We start from the raw sequence: 19,073 nt of genomic DNA, 5'->3' as shown, positions 1-19,073 counted from the left end.
TGAGTAATTAAATGGCAAACTGAGGGGCACCGTAACTTGAAGTCCATGGACCTATGCAAAAATCAATGATATAAAACCCTTTTAGGGCTCTTTCACACTTGCGTTCTTTTCTTCCGGCATAGAGTTCCGTCCGCTCTATGCCGGAAGAATCCTGATCAGTTTTATCCTAATGCATTCTGAATGGAGAGAAATCCGTTCAGGATGCATCAGGATGCCTTCAGTTCCGGACCGGAACGTTTTTTGGCCGGAGAAAATACCGCAGCATGCTGCGCTTTTTGCTCCGGCCAAAAATCCTTAACACTTGCCGCAAGGCCGGATCCGGAATTAATGCCCATTGAAAGGCATTAATCCGGATCCGGCCTTAAGCTAAACGTTGTTTCGGCGCATTGCCGGATCCGACGTTTAGCTTTTTCTGAATGGTTACCATGGCTGCCAAGACGCTAAAGTCCTGGCAGCCATGGTAAAGTGTAGTGGGGAGCGGGGGAGCAGTATACTTACAGTCCGTGCGGCTCCCCAGGCGCTCCAGAGTGACGTCAGGGCGCCCCACGCTCATGGATGACGTGTCGCATGGATCACATCATCCATGCGCATGGGGCGCCCTGACGTCATTCTGGAGCACCCCGGGAGCCGCACAGACTGTAAGTATACTGCTCCCCCGCTCCCCACTACTACTATGGCAGCCAGGACTTTAATAGCGTCCTGGGTGCCATAGTAACACTGAACGCATTTTGAAGACGGATCCGTCTTCAAATGCTTTCAGTTCACTTGCGTTTTTCCGGATCCGACGTGTAATTCCGGCAAATGGAGTACACGCCGGATCCGGACAACGCAAGTGTGAAACCAGCCTGATTCTTTAAAATGAATAAAAATATCAAATCAATATAGCACATCAAACCATAATAAAAATATCAAATCAATATATCACATCAAACAATGATAAAACCATAGACCTGTGGACTAAATATTCTCAGACAAATATCCCCCTGTTTGCAAATATTCTATATGCTGTACAATGTGATTGGACCCCTGTTTTATGGGGTAGTCTTCCCTTGGGTCGTATATGTTTCAGGGATGCTATCCTGTACAGTATCAACTGGGAACATACACTCACCTAAAGAATTATTAGGAACACCTGTTCTATTTCTCATTAATGCAATTATCTAGTCAACCAATCGCATGGCTGTTGCTTCAATGCATTTAGGGGGGTGGTCCTGGTCAAGACAATCTCCTGAACTCCAAACTGAATGTCAGAATGGGAAAGAAAGGTGATTTAAGCAATTTTGAGCGTGGCATGGTTGTTGGTGCCAGACGGGCCGGTCTGAGTATTTCACAATCTGCTCAGTTACTGGGATTTTCACGCACAACCATTTCTAGGGTTTACAAAGAATGGTGTGAAAAGGGAAAAACATCCAGTATGCGGCAGTCCTGTGGGCAAAAATGCCTTGTGGATGCTAGAGGTCAGAGGAAAATTGGCCGAATGATTCAAGCTGATAGAAGAGCAACGTTGACTGAAATAACCACTCGTTACAACCGAAGTATGCAGCAAATCATTTGTGAAGCCACAACACGCACAACCTTGAGGCAGATGGGCTACAACAGCAGAAGACCCCATCGGGTATACTCATCTCCACTACAAATAGGAAAAAGAGGCTACAATTTGCACGAGCTCACCAAAATTGGACTGTTGAAGACTGGAAAAATGGGCCCTATCAATATATGCCAACATTTCTAAAGAATGCTATCAGCACCTTGTTTAATCAATGCCACGTAGAATTAAGGCAGTTCTGAAGGCAAAATGGGGTCCAACACCGTATTAGTATGGTGTTCCTAATAATTCTTTAGGTGAGTGTATATAATCATAGTTGTATCACAGGGCTCCAGACTAAAAAAAATACCTAGTAGCCAGTGGCTCCTGAACTAAAAAATTTAGTCGCCAAATTAAATTTTTAGTCGCCAAATCAAAACCGAATAAAAATTTTGGTATCGTGACAACGCTATGCCGATCAGATTGGCGTAGGATTGTTTCGATACCAAAGTTTTGATTCGCTTTCGTCACCATAAAAAAGTATTGTGATACTTGATACCGTGCAAAAAAACAAAAAAACACCAAAAAAAGCCACGTGCATTTCACATTTTATGAAACGTTCGGCCCATAATTGAACACTCCTATCCTATTTTTTGGGGTGACAAGGTGACTAAAAATGGCGAATGCTCACCGCATAGGAGAATTTTTTTTTAAATGTAATAGTTTGGACTTTTCGGACACAGCGCGATGTAATCTGTTTATTTATTTTATATGTAAAATTGGGAAAGGGGGGATTTAAACGTAATATTTTAGGGTACTTTCACACTAGCGTTTTTCATTTCCGGCATAGAGTTCCATCACAGGGGCTCTATACCGGAAAAGATGTCTTCAGGTCAGTCTTTTTGACTGATTAGGCAAAAGATAAAACCGCAGCATTCTACGGTTTTATCTCTCGCGAAAAAAACTGAAGATTTGCCTGAATGCCGGATTCGTCATTTTTCCCCATAGGAATGTATTAGTGCCGTATCCAGCATTCAAAATACCGGAATGCCGGATCCATCCTTCCGGTTGAACCGTGCGATTTTCACGCATGGTTGCTAGGATGAAAGTCTATTCACTGTATAACTTTCCCTTATAACAACATGGTTATAAGGGAAAATAATAGCATTCTTTCATGCAGAATGCGTAGTATAAGGTCAATATAATAAACATTATATACACCCCAATATAATAAACATTGGTGGCGCAGTGCGCCCCCCCAACACCCCAGTATAATAAACATTGGTGGCGCACTGCGCCTCCCCTCTCTAGTATAATAAACATATAAACATTGGTGGCGCAGTGCACCCCCCTCCCTAGTATAATAAACATATAAACATTGGTGGCGCAGTGCGCCCCCCCAACACCCCAGTATAATAAACATTGGTGGCGCAGTGCGCCTCCCCTCCCTAGTATAATAAACATATAAACATTGGTGTGCAGTGCCAATGAGGGTTAAAAAAATAAAATAAAAATTAACTCCCCTCCTCCAATTGATCGCGTAGCAGCCGGTCTCCTGTTCTTTCTTCAGGACCTGTCAAAGGACCTGTGGTGACATCACTGTGCTCATCATATGATACATCACATGATCCATCACCATGTTAATGGACCATTTGATGGAGCTCAGTGACGTCACCACAGGTCCTGAAGAAAGAACAGGAGACCGACAGCTACGCGATCAATTGGAGGAGGTGAGTTAATTTTTATTTAATTTTTTTAACCCTCATTGGCACTTCCCACTGCGCCACCAATGTTTATTATACTGGGGGGGGCGCACTCAATGTTTATTATACTGGGGTGTTGGGGGGGAGGGGCGCACTGCGCCAGCAATGAAGATAACTGACCTGTTAATACAAATACAGGAGGCGGGTGCCGGAATCAAATAGCCGACACCTGACCTCTATGACAGGGGGCTGCGATCAGCGGCAGTTAACCCCTCAGGTGCCGCTCCCTGTCATAGAGGTCAGGTGCCGGCTATTTGATTCCGGCACCCGCCTCCTGTATTTGTATTAACAGGTCGGTTATCTTCATTGGTGGTGCAGTGGCCACAGCCCCTCCCCCTGTCCCTATTCTTATTGGCCGCTGCGGCAGCAGCACAGGGGGAGGGAGAGACTCTTCCACTGCGCTGCTGATAAGAACATGATAGTTCAGCTTCTGTGCCCGCCGCTGTATTCAGAGCTGCGGCGCGGCTCTAGTCGCAAATGGCGACAAGACTAAAAAGGCTTGTCGCCATTTGTAAATTCTAAGTCGCATTGGCGACCATTTTGGTCGCCATCTGGAGCCCTGTATCAGTGCCCCTCTAATTTATAGGGTATAATTCTCCAATGGGGTTGTCTACCCCTGAAGGTGTCCCTTGATGCAACAATATGTCAGATAAGCCCTTCTTTATATGGGTACCTAATGTCCGGTCCTTGTTCATTGAGAACTGTAGAAGCTTTTGTGCTTCAAAAGGTCCCAAAAGTCTGTGGCCAGGACGCTGTGTACATAAAATATAGCCAATATGCTGTTTTCACAAAGAATTAAGTTAAATAGAGGCTGTAAGTTCTGTACTTTACCACTACACGATGCTAATGCCGTCTGCGCAGTATATTCTTTCTTTGCGCTGTCAGGACCTACGCGGCGTCCAACCAATGAATAAGGTCCGGACATTAGGTACCCATATATAAAAGGGATTATCTGACATATTGTTGCATCAAGTGACACCTTCAGGGGTGGACAACCCCATTGGAGAATTATACCCTATAAATAAGAGGGGCACCGATACAACTGTGATTATATATGTTCCCAGTTGAGACCGTACAGGATAGTATCCCTGAAATGTATACGACCCTAGGGAAGATTACCCCATCAAACAGGGGTCCAATCACACTCTACAGCATATAGAATATCTGCAAATAGGGACATTTGTCTGGGAATATCTAGTCCACAGGTCTATGGTTTTATCATGGTTTGTGATATATTGATTTGATATTTTTATTATGTTTGATGGGGTATATTGATTTGATATTTTTATTCATTTTAACCCCTTAAGGACCCATGACGTACAGTACAGACCAAAAGTTTGGACACACCTTCTCATTCAAAGAGTTTTCTTTATTTTCATGACTATGAAAATTGTAGATTCACACTGAAGGCATCAAAACTATGAATTAACACATGTGGAATTATATACATAACAAACAAGTGTGAAACAACTGAAAATACAGGGAGTGCAGAATTATTAGGCAAGTTGTATTTTTGAGGATTAATTTTATTATTGAACAACCATGTTCTTAATGAACCCAAAAAACTCATTAATATCAAAGCTGAATATTTTTGGAAGTAGTTTTTAGTTTGTTTTTAGTTTTAGCTATTTTAGGGGGATATCTGTGTGTGCAGGTGACTATTACTGTGCATAATTATTAGGCAACTTAACAAAAAACAAATATATACCCATTTCAATTATTTATTTTTACCAGTGAAACCAATATAACATCTCAGCCTTCACAAATATACATTTCTGACATTCAAAAACAAAACAAAAACAAATCAGTGACCAATATAGCCATCTTTCTTTGCAAGGACACTCAAAAGCCTGCCATCCATGGATTCTGTCAGTGTTTTGATCTGTTCACCATCAACATTGCGTGCAGCAGCAACCACAGCCTCCCAGACACTGTTCAGAGAGGTGTACTGTTTTCCCTCCTTGTAAATCTCACATTTGATGATGGACCACAGGTTCTCAATGGGGTTCAGATCAGGTGAACAAGGAGGCCATGTCATTAGATTTTCTTCTTTTATACCCTTTCTTGCCAGCCACGCTGTGGAGTACTTGGACGCGTGTGATGGAGCATTGTCCTGCATGAAAATCATGTTTTTCTTGAAGGATGCAGACTTCTTCCTGTATCACTGCTTGAAGAAGGTGTCTTCCAGAAACTGGCAGTAGGACTGGGAGTTGAGCTTGACTCCATCCTCAACCCGAAAAGGCCCCACAAGCTCATCTTTGATGATACCAGCCCAAACCAGTACTCCACCTCCACCTTGCTGGCGTCTGAGTCGGACTGGAGCTCTCTGCCCTTTACCAATCCAGCCACGGGCCCATCCATCTGGCCCATAAAGACTCACTCTCATTTCATCAGTCCATAAAACCTTAGAAAAATCAGTCTTGAGATATTTCTTGGCCCAGTCTTGCCGTTTCAGCTTGTGTGTCTTGTTCAGTGGTGGTCGTCTTTCAGCCTTTCTTACCTTGGCTATGTCTCTGAGTATTGCACACCTTGTGCTTTTGGGCACTCCAGTGATGTTGCAGCTCTGAAATATGGCCAAACTGGTGGCAAGTGGCATCTTGGCAGCTGCACGCTTGACTTTTCTCAGTTCATGGGCAGTTATTTTGCGCCTTGGTTTTTCCACACGCTTCTTGCGACCCTGTTGACTATTTTGAATGAAACGCTTGATTGTTCGATGATCACGCTTCAGAAGCTTTGCAATTTTAAGAGTGCTGCATCCCTCTGCAAGATATCTCACTATTTTTGACTTTTCTGAGCCTGTCAAGTCCTTCTTTTGACCCATTTTGCCAAAGGAAAGGAAGTTGCCTAATAATTATGCACACCTAATATAGGGTGTTGATGTCATTAGACCACACCCCTTCTCATTACAGAGATGCACATCACCTAATATGCTTAATTGGTAGTAGGCTTTCGAGCCTATACAGCTTGGAGTAAGACAACATGCATAAAGAGGATGATGTGGTCAAAATACTCATTTGCCTAATAATTCTGCACTCCCTGTATGTCATATTCTAGGTTCTTCAAAGTAGCCACCTTTTGTTTTGATTACTGCTTTGCACACTCTTGGCATTCTCTTGATGATCTTCAAGAGGTAGTCCCCTGAAATGGTTTTCACTTCACAGGTGTGCCCTCTCAGGTTTAATAAGTGGGATTTCTTGCCTTATAAAGGAGAAGTCAGGTGGATACACAGCTGATAGTCCCACTGAATAGACTGTTAGAATTTGTATTATGGCAAGAAAAAAGCAGCTAAGTAAAGAAAAATGAGTGGCCATCATTACTTTAAGAAATTAAGGTCAGTCAGTCAGCCGAAAAATTGGGAAAACCTTGAAAGTAAGGGCTATTTGACCATGAAGGAGAGTGATGGGGTGCTGCGCCAGATGACCTGGCCTCCACAGTCACCGGACCTGAACCCAATCGAGATGGTTTGGGGTGAGCTGGACCGCAGAGTGAAGGCAAAAGGGCCAACAAGTGCTAAGCATCTCTGGGAACTCCTTCAAGACTGTTGGAAGACCATTTCAGGGGACTACCTCTTGAAGCTCATCAAGAGAATGCCAAGAGTGTGCAAAGCAGTAATCAAAGCAAAAGGTGGCTACTTTGAAGTACCTAGAATATTACATATTTTCAGTTGTTTCACACTTGTTTGTTATGTATATAATTCCACATGTGTTAATTCATAGTTTTGATGCCTTCATAGTCATGAAAATAAAGAAAACTCTTTAAATGAGAAGGTGTGTCCAAACTTTTGGTCTGTACTGTACATGTACATCATTTGTTTGTGGGACCTAAAGACCCATGATGTACATGTACTTCATGGAGATCGGGCGGGTGCAGGAGCTGCGCCCGCCGATCAGCGGCAGGGGTCCGGCAGTCACTGATAGCCGGACCCCTGCTGCATGCGCTGGTAACAGTGAAATCACTGGTGCCGACACATTAACCCTTCATGTGAGATGTCGGGCAGGGATCGGAGCTGCTGTGATGGCGACCCGTTGGCATGAAAGACAGCCCGATGCCTTCCTTAGGCATCGGGGCTGCCTTCCGGTGGAGAGTCTGTGAGATGCAGCCCCCTGGATCTCATAGGCAGGAAGCTGTAGCATAGTAACATAGTACATAAGGCTGAAAAAAGACATCTGTCCATCCAGTTCGGCCTGTTATCCTGCAAGTTGATCCAGAGGAAGGCAAAAAAAAAAACCTGTGAGGTAGAAGCCAATTTTCCCCACTTTAGGGGAATAAAAAATTCCTTCCCGACTCCAATCAGGCAATCAGAATAACTCCCTGGATCAACGACCCCTCACTAGTAACTATAGCCTGTAATATTATTACACTCCAGAAATACATCCAGGCCCCTCTTGAATTCCTTTTTTTGTACTCCCCATCACCACCTCCTCAGGCAGAGAGCTCCATAGTCTCACTGCTCTTACCGTAAAGAATCCTTTTCTATGTTTGTGTACAATCCTTATTTCCTCCAGACGCAGAGGATGTACCCTCGTCACAGTCACAGTCCTGGGGATAAATAGATGATGGATAGATCTCTGTACTGACCCCTGACATATTTATGCATATTAATTAGATCTCCCCTCAGTCGTCTTTTTTCTAAAGTGAATAACCCTAATTTTGATAATCTTTCAGGGTACTGTAGTTGCCCCATTCCAGTTATTACTTTAGTTGCCCTCCTCTGGACCTTCTCCAGCTCTGCTATGTCTGCCTTGTTTACAGGAGCCCAGAACTGTACACAGTACTCCATGTGTGGTCTGACTAGCGATTTGTAAAGTGGTAGGACTATGTTCTTATCACGGGCATCTATGCCCCTTCTGATGCAACCCATTATCTTATTGGCCTTGGCAGCAGCTGCCTGACACTGGTTTTTGCAGCTTAGTTTGCTGTTTATTAAAATTCCTAGATCCTTTTCCATGTCAGTGTTACCGAGTGTTATGTACGGGTGACTTGCATTATTCCTTCCCATGTGCATAACTTTACATTTATCAGTGTTAAACCTCATCTGCCACTTCTCTGCCCAAGCCTCCAATCTATCCAGATCCCTCTGTAGTAGTATACTGTCCTCTTCAGTGTAAATTACTTTACACAGTTTAGTGTCATCTGCGAAAATTGATACTTTACTATGCAAGCCTTCTACAAGATCATTAATAAATATATTGAAGAGAATAGGGCCCAATACTGACCCCTGAGGTACCCCACTAGTGACAGTGACCCAATCTGAGTGTGTACCGTTAATAACCACCCTCTGTTTTCTATCATTGAGCCAGTTACTTACCCACATACAGACGTTTTCTCCCAGTCCGAGCATTCTCATTTTATATACTAACCTTTTATGTGGTACAGTGTCAAATGCTTTGGAGAAGTCCAGATATACGACATCCATTGATTCACCACTGTCAAGTCTAGATCTTTTTAAGTCGCTGTTGTACTTCTTCCTGGGTCAGACAGGACACTTTTAATGGGGAATTTATTTTTACATTCTGCATGTCATCTGACAGTTTATTTTCCTCAGTGAATACATTGGAGAAAAAAATATTTAACAGCTTTGCTTTGTCCTCGTCGCTCTCTGCGACTCCCCCCTCATTACTCGTTAAAGGGCCGACACCTTCAGATTTATACTTTTTAACATTTATATAATTGAAGAACATTTTAGGGTTAGTTTTTACTCTCTTTGGCAATTAATCTCTCAGTCTCTAGTTTGGCCGCTTTTATTTGTTTTTACATGTTCTATTTTTTTCCTTATAGTTTTTCAGTGCTTCCGTGCTACCCTCCTGTTTTAGTGATTTATATGCTTTCTTTTTGTCATTTATTGCTTTCTTTACAGTTCTATTTATCCACATTGGTTTCTTTTTGTTCCTTAACCTTTTATTCCCATACGGTATGTACGTCTCACATACAGCCAATGCATTCCAATACAGAAGTATTGGAATGCATTGTAAAGGGGATCAGACCCGCAAAAGTTAAAGTCGCAAAGTGGGGAAAAAAATAAAGTGAAATAAAAGTTGAAAAAAAAAGGTCTATAAACATATCACATGACCTAACCCCTCAGATGAACACCGTAAAAAACAAACAAAAAAAATATATGGCTCATAATATGGAGACACTAGAACATCTTTTTTTTATTGTGTTTAAAATGCTGTTATTGTTTAAAACTTAAGTAAATTAAAAAAGTATATATATTAGGTATCTCTGCGTCCGTAAGAACCTGCTCTATAAAAATATCACATGAACTAACCCCTCAGGTAAACAACGTAAAAAAAAGTAAATAAAATCACAAAAAGTGTAATAGCAAGCGATCAAAAAGTCATGCACCCCAAAATAGTGCCAATCAAACCGTCATCTCATCCTGCAAAAATGGTACCTTTATAAATAAAAATTAATTTTTTTGACTCAATTTTACCACTGTTATGAAGTACAATTTGTGAGGAGAAAACAATCTCAGAATGGCCTGGATAAGTAAAAGCGTTTTAACCCCTTTTACTTATCCAGGCCATTCTGCGATTGTTTTTCCGTCACATATTATACTTCATTTTATTTAGAATTGGCCACTAGGACCATAAATGTCCCTGGGTTGACACGTAATATTACCGTAATTATAAAATGTAACGTTTATTTCTTGTCTTTAAAAATAAAATATATCTAGAACTCTAAAGATTAAAATTATCAGTCCTGTCTGCCTACCGTGTATGATAATATCATTGGGTCTGATTGTTAGGTATGTCCATTAGAGGGCACTATACGCTAGTAGCTATTGTCTCTTTACTTGCTTTATTATGGCATCATCTATACTAAGATAGCTTACACTGTTATTTTCACAGTGCACTCGCCGCGATTGCCTTAATGGACTAACTCCTCTTCCTAATATATCTACCTGACCCAGATGCAGGTACCAGGACATCAGGTACGCCCTGTGTCCCCAAGAGGTTAAGGTTATTACCCCATAAAGTGACACATGTCAGATATGCAAAAAATGGCCTTGTCCTAAAAGGATAACTGTCACACTTAGACCCTAATTTCAATTTTCATATATGTAGTTACTAATACCATGATATTCCAGAATCAGTTACTATTAGACTGACTTACCCCATATTTAATAAGATTCAGCCCTTAGCAACCAGTCTGCATAAAACTGCAATTTCACTATTCAGTTAATATGGCCGCCACTGCCCTCGCCCTGAGGCTAATCCCGCCTGCCCTCACTAGCCAGTAACAATAGCCCCCCAAAAGTGTCAGTAACCAGAGCCCTCCCCCTAAAGGGTTAATCTCCTGCAGCACAAAGGGGTCCTCTTACCACATGTTGCTTTCATTTATACACTGAGCAGACGGCAGATCTCCCTTCCCTGGTCTGCGCTGCTTCAACTCTACTTCTCCAGCTCTGCTGAGTGAGGGAGCGTCTGCCAAGCGCAGGGACAGGGAGAAGTGCACTGTTATCAGCTGCTGGGGAGGACCTGGCTTTAATCATTTACTTAGTCCCTGGCTGTCAGTAATGGAACATGCCTAGCAACCCTATTTTAAGCACAGGTAAAAGTAGGCAGTACAGGGAATAAAAATGTGGAATTAAGGGGTAATTGAATACACAGTGAAAAGCTGAAATAGGGCCACCAAGGAGATATTAATCACCACAATCCAATACTCCAAAAAAAATAAAAAATACGACAGTTATACTTTAAGGTGAAAAATGGCAGGGTCCTGAAGGGGTTAAAGAAAAAAAGGGGTTTTATAGCATTCTTTTGGCAACATTATAGTGCCTTGTTTTACACTGATTCTATGGTACATTTTGTGAATTTGTTCCTTTTTGTGGCTTTTTAAACCACTCACAGGGAAAAAGTTGTTGAAGGAGGCCTCACACATCCATTTGCATTGACGCTGGCAGGAGATGCCTTGTATTGGACTGACTGGCAGACTCGCTCTATCCATGCCTGTAACAAGCGTAGTGGAGAAAAAAGAAGAGAGATCCTTAGCGCACTTTACTCTCCGATGGACATACAAGTATTTAGCCATGAACGGCAGCCACTTTGTGAGTTTTCTTTTCTTTTATTCATTTTTTATTTTATTTTTTGTAAGTGTTAAGCCAGAGAGTGCACCATAAAGTAAAACCAAAATATGATGTTAGGATATCAAATCCATGGATACTGCAGTAAAATAACTAAGCTGGATTCTGAGTGACTTGTTGTTGCTATCCTCCTTGACACACAACTACACTCATTGACAAAAAATAAAAAAATAATGCACCAAGAATGATTTGTTGGAATTGAATGAAACTCTGTGAATGTAATGATTATATATGTGATTAGAATATTAGAATGAAAGGATAATTGAAAGGGAGGCTCTATGAAAGGAGGTTCCAGTACCCTGTCGGGCTGCCTCTGGCCTGCATACATGATGAGATATAGTTGAGCATGGAGGCATACAGGTTTTAAATAGTTTCCTGGGGTACATTTTCCCACAGATCTGGCAGCTGTGCCAGTAGATTCTGCACTCAAATTTTATGTTCCAGCTGGTCCAGTAAATGCTCGATTGGCGATGCATCTAGTGATCTGACTAAACAGTTGTAGTGTGGCAGACGCACTCCTGTAAAACTTATGCTGCTTGTGGGCAAGCATTATCCTGCTGAAAAATGCCAATTGGAAACCCTGCCATGAGAGACAACACATGTGACTACAGAATGTCCTGCACATATTGCTGAGCGGTTATTGTCCCTCGTATCACTACTATGGGCTCCCCAGACCATCGTGCCAGCAATTGGAGAAGTGTGTCGCTCCAGAGCAAAGGCAGGATTGAAGCGCTCACCACCAGGCCTCCATGCTTAAATCCAATTGTCATCTGATCCCAAACAGAACCTGGATTCATTGCTAAAGTTGATGCGGTTCCATAGCAGTCCTGATTTCTCATTCATAACACCTCTGCAAATGAAGGTGACAGAGGCTGGCTGTTAATAACTATAAGCATAATAGCTGCAGTGATATCAAATTTCCTAATGCTAAGTGCCTTGAAATGATTTGAGCAGAGACAGGGGTGTGTAATACAGGTTCCTCCTGTGTCTGGATGGTGGACAATGAAAATACACTGCTCAAAAAAATAAAGGGAACACAAAAATAACACATCCTAGATTTGAATTTATTAAATATTTTTCTGAAATACTTTGTTCTTTACATAGTTGAATGTGCTGACAACAAAATCACACAAAAATTAAAAAATGTGAATCAAATTTTTCAACCCATGGAGGTCTGAATTTGGAGTCCCACTCAAAATTAAAGTGGAAAAACACACTACAGGCTGATCCAACTTTGATGTCATGTCCTTAAAACAAGTCAAAATGAGGCTCAGTAGTGTGTGTGGCCTCCACGTGCCTGTAGGACTCCCTACAATGCCTGTGCATGCTCCTGATGAGGTGGTGGACGGTCTCCTGAGGGATCTCCTCCCAGACCTGGACTAAAGCATCTGCCAACTCCTGGACAGTCTGTGGTGCAACGTGACGTTGGTAGATAGAACGAGACATGATGTCCCAGATGTGCTCAATTGGATTCAGGTCTGGGGAACGGATGGGCCAGTCCATAGCATCAATGCCTACGTCTTGCAGGAACTGCTGACACACTCCAGCCACATGAGGTCTAGCATTGTTTTGCATTAGGAGGAACCCAGGGCCAACCGCACCAGCATATGGTCTCACAAGGGGTCTGAGGATCTCATCTCGGTACCTAATGGCAGTCAGGCTACCTCTGGCAAGCACATGGAGGGCTGTGCGGCCCTCCAAAGAAATGCCACCCCACACCATTACTGACCCAATGCCAAACCGGTCATGCTGGAGGATGTTGCAGGCAGCAAAACGTTCTCCACGGCGTCTCCAGACTCTGTCACATCTGTCACATGTGCTCAGTGTGAACCTGCTTTCATCTGTGAAGAGCACAGGGCGCCAGTGGCGAATTTGCCAATCTTGGTGTTCTCTGGCAAATGCCAAACGTCCTGCACGGTGTTGGGCTGTAAGCACAACCCCCACCTGTGGACGTCGGGCCCTTATATCACCCTCATGGAGTCTGTTTCTGACCGTTTGAGCAGACACATGCACATTTGTGGCCTGCTGGAGGTCATTTTGCAGGGCTCTGGCAGTGCTCCTCCTGTTCCTCCTTGCACAAAGGCGGAGGTAGCGGTCCTGCTGCTGGGTTGTTGCCCTCCTACGGCCTCCTCCACGTCTCCTGATGTACTGGCCTGTCTCCTGGTAGCGCCTCCATGCTCTGGACACTACGCTGACAGACACAGCAAACCTTCTTGCCACAGCTCGCATTGATGTGCCATCCTGGATAAGCTGCACTACCTGAGCCACTTGTGTGGGTTGTAGACTCCGTCTCATGCTACCACTAGAGTGAAAGCACCGCCAGCATTCAAAAGTGACCAAAACATCAGCCAGGAAGCATAGGAACTGAGAAGTGGTCTGTGGTGACCACCTGCAGAACCACTCCTTTATTGGGGGTGTCTTGCTAATTGCCTATAATTTCCATCTGTTGTCTATCCCATTTGCACAACAGCATGTGAAATTGATTGTCACTCAGTGTTGCTTCCTAAGTGGACAGTTTGATTTCACAGAAGTGTGATTGACTTGGAGTTACATTGTGTTGTTTAAGTGTTCCCTTTATTTTTTTGAGCAGTGTATAAGAGCTGCTCATGCTAGTCAGCTGATCAAATGAACCTCTTTACTGGTGGTCTGTCTGGGCAGTCCAGAGCCTGTTCACTGTGTGTGCCCTGACATAACCATTGCTCCCAACACTTGTTAACAGCTAGGTGAGGACAGCATACTTGGCAGGCAGTTTGTTGAAATGACCATTGTGCTGCCTTTACAGGCTAATTAACCACTTCAGCCCCCCTAGCTTAAACACCCTTAATGACCAGGCCACTTTTTACACTTCTGACCTACACTACTTTCACCGTTTATTGCTCGGTCATGCAACTTACCACCCAAATGTATTTTACCTCCTTTTCTTCTCACTAATAGAGCTTTCATTTGGTGGTATTTCATTGCTGCTGACATTTTTTGTTATTAATCGAAATTTAACGATTTTTTTGCAAAAAAATGACATCCATATATAAATTTTTCTCAAAATTTATTGTTCTACATGTCTTTGATAAAAAAAAAATGTTTGGGTAAAAAAAAAATGGTTTGGGTAAAAGTTATAGCTTTTACAAACTATGGTACAAAAATGTGAATTTCCGCTTTTTGAAGCAGCTCTGACTTTCTGAGCACCTGTCATGTTTCCTGAGGTTCTACAATGCCCAGACAGTAGAAAAACCCCACAAATGACCCCATTTCGGAAAGTAGACACCCTAAGGTATTCGCTGATGGGCATAGTGAGTTCATAGAACTTTTTATTTTTTGTCACAAGTTAGCGGAAAATGATGATTTTTTTTCTTTTTTTTTCTTACAAAGTCTCATATTCCACTAACTTGTGACAAAAAATAAAAACTTCCATGAACTCACTATGCCCATCACGAAATACCTTGGGGTGTCTTCTTTCCAAAATGGGGTCACTTGTGGGGTTATTATACTGCCCTGGCATTTTAGGGGGCCAAATGCGTGCAAAGTAGTTTGAAATCAAAATCTGTAAAAAATGTCCGGTGAAATCCGAAAGGTGCTCTTTGGAATGTGGGCCCCTTTGCCCACCTAGGCTGCAAAAAAGTGTCACACATGTGGTGTTGCCGTACTCAGGAGAAGTTGGGCAATGTTTTTTGGGGTGTCATTTTACATATACCCATGCTGGGTGAGAGAAATATCTTGGCAAAAGACAACTTTTCCCATTTTTTTTTATACAAAGTTGGCATTTGACCAAGATATTTATCTCACCCAGCATGGGTATATGTAAAATGACACCCCAAAACACATTGCCCAACTTCTCCTGAATATGGCAATACCACATGTGTGACACTTTTTTTGCAGCCTAGGTGGGCAAAGGGGCCCACATTCCAAAGAGCACCTTTCGGATTTCACCGGCCATTTTCTACAGATTTTGATTTCAAACCACTTCTCACGCATTCGCCCCCTAAAATGCCAGGGCAGTATAACTACCCCACAAGTGACCCCATTTTGGAAAGAAGACACCCCCAGGTATTTCGTGATGGGCATAGTGAGTTCATGTAAGTTTTGATTTTTTGTCACAAGTTAGTGGAATATAAGACTTTGTAAGAAAAAAAAAAAAATTAAAAAATCTGCATTTTCCGCTAACTGGTGACAAAAAATAAAAAATTCTAGGAACTCGCCATGCCCCTCACAGAATACCTTGGTGTGTCTTCTTTCCAAAATGGGGTCACTTGTGGGGTAGTTATACTGCCCTGGCATTCTAGGGGCCCTAATGTGTGGTAAGTAGGTAAATGACCTGTGAAATCCTAAAGGTGCTCTTTGGAATGTGGGCCCCTTTGCCCACCTAGGCTGCAAAAAAGTGTCACACATGTGGTATCGCCGTATTCAGGAGAAGTTGGGCAATGTGTTTTGGGGTGTCTTTTTACATATACTAATGCTGGGTGAGAGAAATATCTCGGCAAAAGACAACTTTTCCCATTTTTTATACAAAGTTGGCATTTGACCAAGATATTTATCTAACCCAGCATGGGTATATGTAAAATGACACCCCAAAACACATTGCCCAACTTCTCCTGAGTACGGCAATACCAGATGTGTGACACTTTTTTGCAGCCTAGATGTGCAAAGGGGCCCACATTCCTTTTAGGAGGGCATTTTTAGACATTTGGATCCCAGACTTCTTCTCACGCTTTAGGGCCCCTAAAATGCCAGGGCAGTATAAATACCCCACATGTGACCCCATTTTGGAAAGAAGACACCCCAAGGTATTCAATGGGGGCATGGCGAGTTCATAGAAATTTTTATTTTTTTTGGCACAAGTTAGCGGAAATTTATATATTTAGTTTTTTTTCTCACAAAGTCTCCCTTTCCGCTAACTTGGGACAAAAATTTCAATCTTTCATGGACTCAATATGCCCCTCACGGAATACCTTGGGGTGTCTTCTTTCCAAAATGGGGTCACATGTGGGGGTGATCAATGACAGGGGGGTGATCAGGGAGTCTATATGGGGTGATCACCCTCCTGTCATTGATCAGATGTCCGTTTGTGTTTTGCGGATCCGATCCATGTATCCGTGGATCCGTAAAAAACATACGGACATCTGAATGGAGCCTTACAGGGGGGTGATCAATGACAGGGGGGTGATCAGGGAGTCTATATGGGGTGATCACCCCCCTGTCATTGATCACCCCCCTATAAGGCTCCATTCAGATGTCCGTATGTGTTTTGCGGATCCGATCCATGTATCCGTGGATCCGTAAAAAACATACGGACATCTGAATGCAGCCTTACAGGGGGGTGATCAATGACAGGGGGGTGATCAGGGAGTCTATATAGGGTGATCACCCCCCTGTAAGGCTCCATTCAGACGTCTGTATGTGTTTTGCGGATCCGATCCATGTATCGGTGGATCCGTAAAAAACATACGGACGTCTGAATGGAGCCTTACAGGGGAGTGATCAATGACAGGGGGGTGATCAGGGAGTCTATATGGGGTGATCACCCCCTGTCATTGATCACCCCCCTGTAAGGCTCCATTCAAACGTCCGTATGTGTTTTGCGGATCCGATCCATGTATCAGTGGATCCGTAAAAATCATACGGACGTCTGAATGGAGCCTTACAAGGGTGTGATCAATGACAGGGGGGTGATCAATGACAGGGGGGTGATCAGGGAGTCTATATGGGGTGATCAGGGGTTAATAAGTGACAGGGGGGGTGTAGTGTAGTGGTGTTTGGTGCTACATATTACTGAGCTGCCTATGTCCTCTGGTGGTCGATCCAAACAAAATGGACCACCAGAGGACCAGGTAACAGGTATATTAGACGCTGTTATCAAAACAGCGTCTAATATACCTGTTAGGGGTTAAAAAAAAATCGCATCTCCAGCCTGCCAGCGAACGATCGCCGCTGGCAGGATGGAGATCCACTCGCTTACCTTCCGATCCTGTGTGCGCGCGTTCACAGGAAATCTCGTGTCTCGCGAGATGACGCATATATGCGTGACTCTGCGCAGGGCTGCCGCCTCCGGAACGCGATCCTGCGTTAGGCGGTCCGGAGGCGGTTAAGTTATAGTTATCTAAATAGACTGTGTAGTTTATCGCTGCCATCTAGTGGCAAAATTGAGTGGCAACTTTACCCATGTTATGTAAATCACTCAGGCACCCTTGGTTTTGTAAGGCTACTTTTACACTAGAGTTGTTTTAATCCGGCGTTCAATTCCGACACCGGAACTGCCCGCCGGATCGGGAAAAACGTGTGAAAACGATTACATTTGAATTCTGATCAGGATTTTGATCACAATGAAAAAATGCATTAGAAAAAACGGATCCGCCATTTATGGATTTTAACTTTTTTTTCACATTTTTCGGGTTTAACATGCAAAAGCCGGATCCGGTTTGACTGAACACACAGCGCCGGATTCGGCGTTAATGCAAGTCAATGGGAAAAAGACCGGATCCGGCGTTCAGTCAAAGTGTTCAGGATTTTTGGCCGGAGGTAAAAATACAACATGCTACCTTTTTCTGAAAAGCCTGATTAGTCAAAAAGACTGAACTGAAGACATCCTGATGCATCGTGAACGGATTACTCTCCATTCAGAATGCATTAGGATAAAACTGATCAGTTCTTTTCCGGATTTGAGCCCCTAGGACGGAACTCAGCGCCGGAAAAGAAAAACGCTAGTGTGAAAGTACCCTAAGTGTCTTCAGTCATTTTAGATTGCTATTCTCGATGGATGCAGCCTGTCTGCTTCTCTCCCAAGGGGCTTGAGACATCCTCACCTGTAAGTGCCTTTCTATTGCGTTGCCTGTTATTTATGATATACTAGTTTATTCTATGTATACTGATATGTTGTTGTTGTATTGTATTTCAGTTTCACAAAGAAAAAACAAACTTGTAAGAAAAGTTTATAAAATAAAGTTGGATTCCTTTGGTAGACAACACAAGCAGTGAGCTTCTGTTTACTGGAGTCTCGGACAAGTGTTTAGCTGTCCGTTTAGAACCACACATAGTCAGTGTTTTAAGAGCGGAACAGTGAAAAGGTGTAGCGTAACAAGCCTGGAGATAGGAGTCACTGCACAGACAGAATGAGTCTAAGATCAGGAAGACAGTATAAGGCTGAAGATCAGCTACCCAGGACACATCAAGGCAGGGAGAGCATGCCAAGTGTCTAGCAAGATGATACACGCTCACACCCATCTAGATCATCAAGGCCCAGTCAGATTTCATCAGTAAGTGCCCTTTTAGTCAGGGCTCGCGCCAAAGCAGAGGCAGCTCGTGTTTAGCTAGAATTTGCTTAGCAAGAGGCCACCATTATAAAGGAGAGCAGAGAAAGAAAAAGAAAAATCAGAACAGGGTAGCATTTTCTTCAGAGTCAGTGTGCAGCCACCGCTGCAGCAGCAGAGGCCGCAGCTTATGCTGATATTGAGCGGTCAGGAAGTGAGTCTATCTACGAAGGCCCAGAAGTGCCTGAGAAACCCTTTCCTCAGTAGAACGCACAAGGGAGTATGTCAAAGAACGTTCCAGCAGCAATGCAACAAAACGGTTCCCCAATGCAGATTCAGCTGAATTTAAACCAAAACCAGCAGAATCCCTGAGTGTACGAAAACAAACCCTTGAGGTCAGCAGTACCAGAGCGATTAAAGATGAATCCTCACTACAGCAATCCTAACACCAGAGTACACAA

At 43.2% G+C, this 19,073-nt stretch overlaps 1 protein-coding gene across 1 annotated transcript in view; it reads left to right on the top strand.

Annotated features, from left to right (window-relative positions):
* LRP5 (LDL receptor related protein 5) overlaps positions 1-19,073 on the top strand; it is a 1,269,095-nt gene that overhangs the window by 240,463 nt on the left and 1,009,559 nt on the right. The window contains exon 4 of the mRNA XM_040409022.1: positions 11,142-11,338. Coding sequence (XP_040264956.1) covers positions 11,142-11,338 — 197 coding nt within the window. The remainder of the gene's footprint in view (positions 1-11,141; positions 11,339-19,073) is intronic.

This window comes from Bufo bufo, chromosome 10 (assembly GCF_905171765.1).
Source record: "Bufo bufo chromosome 10, aBufBuf1.1, whole genome shotgun sequence".
NCBI lineage: Eukaryota > Metazoa > Chordata > Amphibia > Anura > Bufonidae > Bufo > Bufo bufo.
Note: the sequence above shows the minus strand (reverse complement) of the source record. Positions and strands in the feature narration are given on the sequence as shown.